Source organism: Petaurus breviceps, unplaced genomic scaffold, assembly GCF_028583685.1.
Source record: "Petaurus breviceps papuanus isolate PSGF00001 unplaced genomic scaffold, PetGlider_PUasm1.0 140, whole genome shotgun sequence".
In the NCBI taxonomy this organism is placed as follows: domain Eukaryota; kingdom Metazoa; phylum Chordata; class Mammalia; order Diprotodontia; family Petauridae; genus Petaurus; species Petaurus breviceps.
This window is the reverse complement of record NW_027185698.1, coordinates 33,026,746-33,033,172: the sequence shown is the minus strand read 5'-3', so window position 1 is coordinate 33,033,172 and position 6,427 is coordinate 33,026,746. Positions and strand designations below refer to the sequence as shown.

The 6,427-nt window shown below is 45.3% G+C and overlaps 1 protein-coding gene across 1 annotated transcript; it reads left to right on the top strand.

Moving 5' to 3' along the window:
• The first annotated feature begins 1,326 nt into the window (after positions 1-1,326).
• On the top strand, positions 1,327-4,458 carry DRD5 (dopamine receptor D5). Its single transcript, XM_069074000.1, has one exon. The coding sequence runs from the start codon at positions 1,998-2,000 to the stop codon at positions 3,432-3,434; it is 1,437 nt and encodes a 478-aa protein (XP_068930101.1). The 5' UTR covers positions 1,327-1,997; the 3' UTR covers positions 3,435-4,458.
• Positions 4,459-6,427: the final 1,969 nt, after the last annotated feature.

The following is a 6,427-nucleotide window of genomic DNA, read 5'->3' as shown; positions in this document are numbered from 1 at the left end:
CTTCTTCTTCTTCTTCTTCTTCTTCTTCTTCTTCTTCTTCTTCTTCTTCTTCTTCTTCTTCTTCTTCTTCTTCTTCTTCTTCTTCTGTTCCACTTCTCTCTCCTGCTCCAGCCTCTTTGTACCCATTCAATTACACTTGTTATACTGATCCTGTCTTCCCTTGTAAACTCCTTGAAGGCAGGGGTTGGGTCGTTTTTCAATTTTGCCCCACCCCCATTCCCACTCCACTAACCTAGCACAAGGTCATAAGTAAAAAAATCTTGATAAATGTTTGTTTAGTTTCAGGTTCAAGCCTTTAGGGAAGTGATTCTGTTTCATCTCTGCTCCCTATTCCCCTCCCTTTCCTATGTCAACCTATTTGAGAATTATAATTTAATAGAAGAAACTAGCCCTAGAATTTATGCTGAACTGGACCTTGCTTAACTCACTTAGGTGAAAAAGTATTTTAAGAAATATGCTTGTCCTGAGAGTAGAAGGAGGGCTATCTGGGAAACCTTCCCTGATCAGATACTTGCTGGGGCAGTGATCCTCTCTCCCAGGATAATAATACTAGTTCACAAGAATAAGGTTTTCTCAGGAAGCCTGTGAGGTAGACAATACAATTATTTATACCCCCATTTTACAGGAGAGAAAAATGCAGCTGTAAGAGGTGAAGAAACTTCCCCAAGATTTCATGGCTAACAAGTTGCAAGCCAGGTCTTCCCACCCCTAAAGCCAAGACGTTCTGCTATCTCATGGTGCATCTCAACGTATCCTTTCATCACACCTGATTTCTTGCCTTTAAAAAAAAACAACCCCAAAACAAAACTACTGTCACGTCATGCTCGGGAACTTCCACCGGCCTCCAAGAGAGCGCTCAGTTGGCTGTAATTAAGAAGCCAAGACAGGGGAGGGGGGGCGGGGGCAACGGGGCAGGAAATTTGTCCCCGGGCCTGCTCCCGGGCACGACATGGCATGTGCTTCTGTGGTTTGGATTTTGGACATCTCCCAGACCTTAAAAGTCTTCACTTTTAGCCATAAACTGCTGACTTAAAATTCGTAGCCGATGCGAGGACACTCAGAGGATAGAAATAGGTAATAGCTGGGGCGGGGGGAGATGGGAGAGGGAGAGGAGAGAAAAGGGGAGAGCGGAGACTCGGGGAAGGGGGGGAGGGAGGGAATAGGGGAAGAAGGGAAGGAAGGAGGAAAGGGAGGGAGGGAGGGAGGAAGGGAAAGAGAAAAGAAGGGAGGGGATGAGGCAGGCAGGCAGGAGAGAGTTATTCCCAGGCAAGGAGGGCTAGAGGTGTTTCTTCATTTTCTTCATTCTTCACTTCCGATCCCAGACACGGCGGTAGCGGCAGCTATAAGGAGCCCCACTCTCAGGGCCACGGCGGGGCCAACAACTGGGGACAGCAGCCCCTACGTCCGGGTGCTGGGGCAGGTGACAGCGCCGACCACCAAGGGCGCCCCGCGGCTGGACTCGAGGTGCGCGCTGCCTCTCACAGAGCCCAGGGCTGGGGGAAGGTAGGAAGCAAGTGGAAAGCCGCTTTCCAACCCTGGTGTTGCGCGGGGCAGGGACTGGGGACAAGCCGGTCAGGGGAGAACCCCCTCCACAGCCAACCCACGAGGTTGACAATTTCACTTAACCCTCCCCAAGGGGGTCGGAACTCTAGGAGCTGAACCGAGGGCACGCTCTGAGCTCCAAGCGGAGGCAGAGGCGACGAAATTGCCGAGCCTGGGAGCCCGACCCTTGGCGTGCAGAAACCCTCTTTCCGGCTCTGTTGCGGATTCCTGGTGCCCACGGCAGCTGCTGCGCAGCGCGGAGATCCAGCCTGCGGCTTCCGCACCGAAGCCCCAAAGCAGCCGCCGGACAGCTGCCGGGCTCCCGGTTCAGGGAAGGCACCTGCCCGCGGGGTGCACGAGCCCTGGGGGAGGTGGAGGGCGCCAATGGGGCCTCGCCAGGGGCATTCGGGTGAAGTGTCTGCCGCCCAGTGCCCGGCGCCCCTGGAGTCGCGGCCATGCTTTTACCACCCCGACGGAACCGGACCCTGTACCCGCCGCTGCTGCTTTTGCAGCTGCAGCTGCCCCCAGCAGGAGCCTGGGGCCGCGAAGGGGCAGGTGGGAACAGCCGGGAGATCCTGGGACCCGCTCAGATAGTCACTGCCAGCCTCCTGTCGCTCCTCATTCTCTGGACCTTGCTGGGGAATGTGTTGGTGTGTGTGGCCATCATCCGATACAGACATTTGCGCTCCAAGATGACCAACATCTTCATAGTGTCTTTGGCCATCTCCGACCTCTTCGTTGCCCTCCTAGTCATGCCCTGGAAAGCCGTGGCAGAGGTGGCCGGTTACTGGCCCTTTGGGGCCTTCTGCAATATTTGGGTGGCCTTTGACATCATGTGCTCTACTGCCTCCATCCTGAACCTGTGCGTCATCAGCGTGGACCGCTACTGGGCCATCTCCAGCCCCTTCCGCTATGAGCGTAAGATGACCCAGAGGGTGGCCTTGATCATGATCAGTGCAGCCTGGGCCTTGTCCATCCTCATCTCTTTCATCCCTGTACAGCTCAATTGGCATAAAGACCAAGAGACTTTTGCTAGAAACCAGTCCCCTCCATCCACTTTCACCAATGGGACTCCCTGGGGAGAGGAGACAGAGGAACTCGTGGCTGAGGGGGTAGAGAACTGTGACTCAAGTCTCAACAGGACTTATGCCATCTCCTCCTCCCTGATCAGTTTCTACATACCGGTGGCCATCATGATCGTGACCTATACGAGGATTTATCGCATAGCTCAGGTGCAGATCCGGAGGATTTCCTCCTTGGAAAGGGCTGCGGAGCATGCTCAGAGTTGCCGGAGCAACCGAGTGGACTACCAGCATCAAAACAGCCTGAAGACCTCCATCAAGAAGGAGACCAAAGTCCTGAAGACGCTATCTGTGATCATGGGGGTCTTTGTCTGCTGCTGGCTCCCATTCTTCATTCTGAACTGCATGGTTCCTTTCTGTGACAACCCTGGGGACCCCCAAGCTGGCTTCCCCTGTGTGAGTGAGACAATTTTTGACATCTTTGTGTGGTTTGGGTGGGCCAACTCATCCCTCAACCCCATCATCTATGCCTTCAATGCTGACTTTCGGAAGGTATTTGCCAACCTGCTGGGGTGCAGCCACTTCTGTGCTGGAACCCCAGTGGAGACAGTGAACATTAGCAACGAGCTCATCTCTTACAACCAGGACACAGTATTCCACAAAGAGATTGCCACTGCCTATGTCAACATGATCCCTAATGTAGTTGACTCTGTAAGTGGAAATGATGATGGTCCCTTTGACAGGATGTCTCAGATTTCCCAAACTTCCCCAAATCATGATCTTGCAACTGATTCAGTGTGCGAGCTGGACTGTGAGGGAGAGATTTCACTGGGCAAAATAACACCCTTCACTCCAAATGGTTTACATTAAACTGCTTAAGGAATTTGCTCCTTGGAATGGTACATTTGCAAAGGTTTAGATACATATAAAACCAAACACATACACACTCCTACACTTGTTTGTCAGGTAACACATGCCTTTTCTGTATTTCTGTCTAGTGTCTGAAATGCCTAGCAAAGCTATGAAAGTGAAAGGAGGAACTTCAGTCCCAATGTCCTATTTCTTCTTCATCATCAAGAAGGTGAAATGTTCATGGACATTAAAACATATATATTTTTTTTTTTTTACAAATTGTCCAGTGACTTGTGTTTGGATTGGTTTTTAAAACGAGAGACCCAAGGGTGGGGTGGGGAAACTTGTCTGTATCACTGTCTGTCCTAATGTATTTGTGCAATCCCCATCCTGCTGTGTTTCTTTATTGGCTATGGAACCCTTCCTGATTTACTTTGAAGGACTAATAAATACAGGTTATTTTGATAATGAGGTATAAATCATTGACCCGATTTTCAATGTGGGGTCTTTCATTAGCAAGGATTATAGGAACTACTCTTTGTAGAGAGTTTTAAAAAAGACATTTCCTTGTCAAAAAATATCTTGCTTTTATGTTAGCAGTTCTGCCTTAAAGTTGTACACAGGGATGGATGATTGCTTTCAATCTGTCTTTTCATGCTATTTGCATTTTGAGCTGGGGGCTGGGGTGGGTTACAATCTTTGTGCTGTGATATATGTCTGTGTTATAGTTCTGAGTCAGTACTGCAAGCCAATGTTAGGGCTATTTGTAGCAAATGCCCACTTAACAGGAATTGAATTTTCATTTTTATTCTATGAATTTTTTTCCTTGAAAAATAGTCATAATGGTAAAGATAAACTGTTTCCTTGGTGTTCTCGACATATGCTATTGGTTTACAAAATTATGCTAAAATATTGCATTAAAAATTAAATATGATTAAAATTGTTAAATTCCTTTTTAATCTTGGTGAATATAAGAGTATTGTGACTTATTTACTAACTGTTCTTTCTAAAAAGTTTGGAAATGAATATGCTTATATAGTTTTAATAAAGCCCTGCTGTCTTAATGAAATTTTTCACTTGGAGACTAAGAGAATTCAAAGGTAAAGGGAGTGGATATATGATTTCATTGGTATAGAGAACCCCTGGGTGAGGACATTCTCCTCTTCCTGTGTAGCCTGCCACCTTCAATCCATCAACCCTTCGAGAGTTGCTTAGAGCACTGAGAGGTTAAGTGAGCCACCCAGTAAGTATGGGTCAGAGGTGGGATTTGAACCCAAGACCTCCTGGCTCCAAAGTCATCTACTACCAGAGTTTGCTCTAAGTGTTGGAAAATAGAAAGTCCATTTAAAATAAGATGTCGCTGCCAAAGATGAAATTTGGATGAGCATATATAGTATTTGAAAATCTTTCAATTGTGGTGTTAAAAAAATTTCTCAATCCCTTCATTTTGCAATGCCCCACACAGTGAAGAAAGTATATTTCATCTCAGAACCATTCCCACTGAGAGCAAGTTATTACTGTGATGGATGATGAATGGCAGTGTAATTAATAGAAGGAAGTGAAATGTGAAGGTGTGCTTCCACATAAGTCCCAGCTTTGAATCAGTCTTCTGGAAAACAGATAATCAATTTCTTGCCTTTTAAAAACAATTTTATTTTCAGCCTTTTAAAGTGCTACACCTGGCATCATTAGTGTTAAAGGACAATTCTATTTTATGTATTTACTTTTAGAGAATCTTAGATGTCAGAGTAGAAAGGGATCTTAGAAGAAAGAATACAGAACCTAAGAACTGGAAATAATAGCTAACATTTATGTGATACTTTAAAGTTTGTAACATGTGCTATTTCTTTTGATTCCTGAACCAACCTTATAGATAAGTGTGATTGTTTTCCACATTTTACAGATGAAGAAACTGAGGCTGGAAGGGGCTAAGTGACTGGTCCAGGGCCATAAAACTAGTAACTATCTGATGCCGGATTTGGACCTAGGTTTCCCTGACTCCAAGAGCAATGCTCTAGACCACCTGGCTAAAAGACCTTTAGAACACAGAACACAGAATATCAGAGCTAGAAGGCACTTTAGAGATTATTGGGCCCTATCCCTTTATTATCATCATCATTATTATTATTTTGCTTTTTGGAGGGGGGAAGATAGGGAATTTTGGGTTAAGTGACTTGCCTAGGATCACATGGCTAGTTTTGTGTTAAGCGTCTGAGACCAGATTTGAACTCAGGTTCTCCTGACTCCAGGGCTGGTGCTCTATTCATTGAGCCACTTAGTTGCTCCCCCCCCCCCCAATCCCTTTATTATACAGGTGAGGAAACTGGGAAATAATATGTCCAAAGTCACACAGAGAATTTTCTAGGACTAGAATCTAGGTCTTCTGATTGCCAATCATTATAATGTACTTTATTGAACTCTATGATGCTTGATTTTATTCTATCACCTATAGTAGTCATGAGAAAAATATTATTTTGGGGATTTTTTTCCCTTCTGGTTGTTGTGGCAAAATCTAATTCTTAAGGAGGCTTGTTTCAGTTTTTAGCTTCTAGAGAATTCTGGAAATCTTGTCACTAAATTGTTTAAAAAATGAATATTCCTAAAACTGCAATTATGTGTGGGTCAATAAGTGCATTTGTTCAGTCATTCAACAAATATTGATCAATTGTCTTTATGTACACAGATCTGAGTTTGGTGCTATAATTGTATATTAGCACATGTATTTCCAAGCAACTCACTACTTTATTCAAAGAGTTGCTGTGGTCAGGTTGTCCTCTCTGTTGGGGCTTATACTCCACTAACTCTACTGTTCATAATTTGTTTATAGAATCATATGTTTGTAAGGCACCTAGAGAGGAATTATTGTTTAATCATGTTATGGAGACAAGAATCATCACTCTGATCAAATTTATGCAAGATACTGTGAGGAATGGTCTTTGTGCTCAAGGAGCTTGTAGTCTAGATTGGGAAATAGAATACATATGTAAAAAGATATGTAATAATGTAGGATC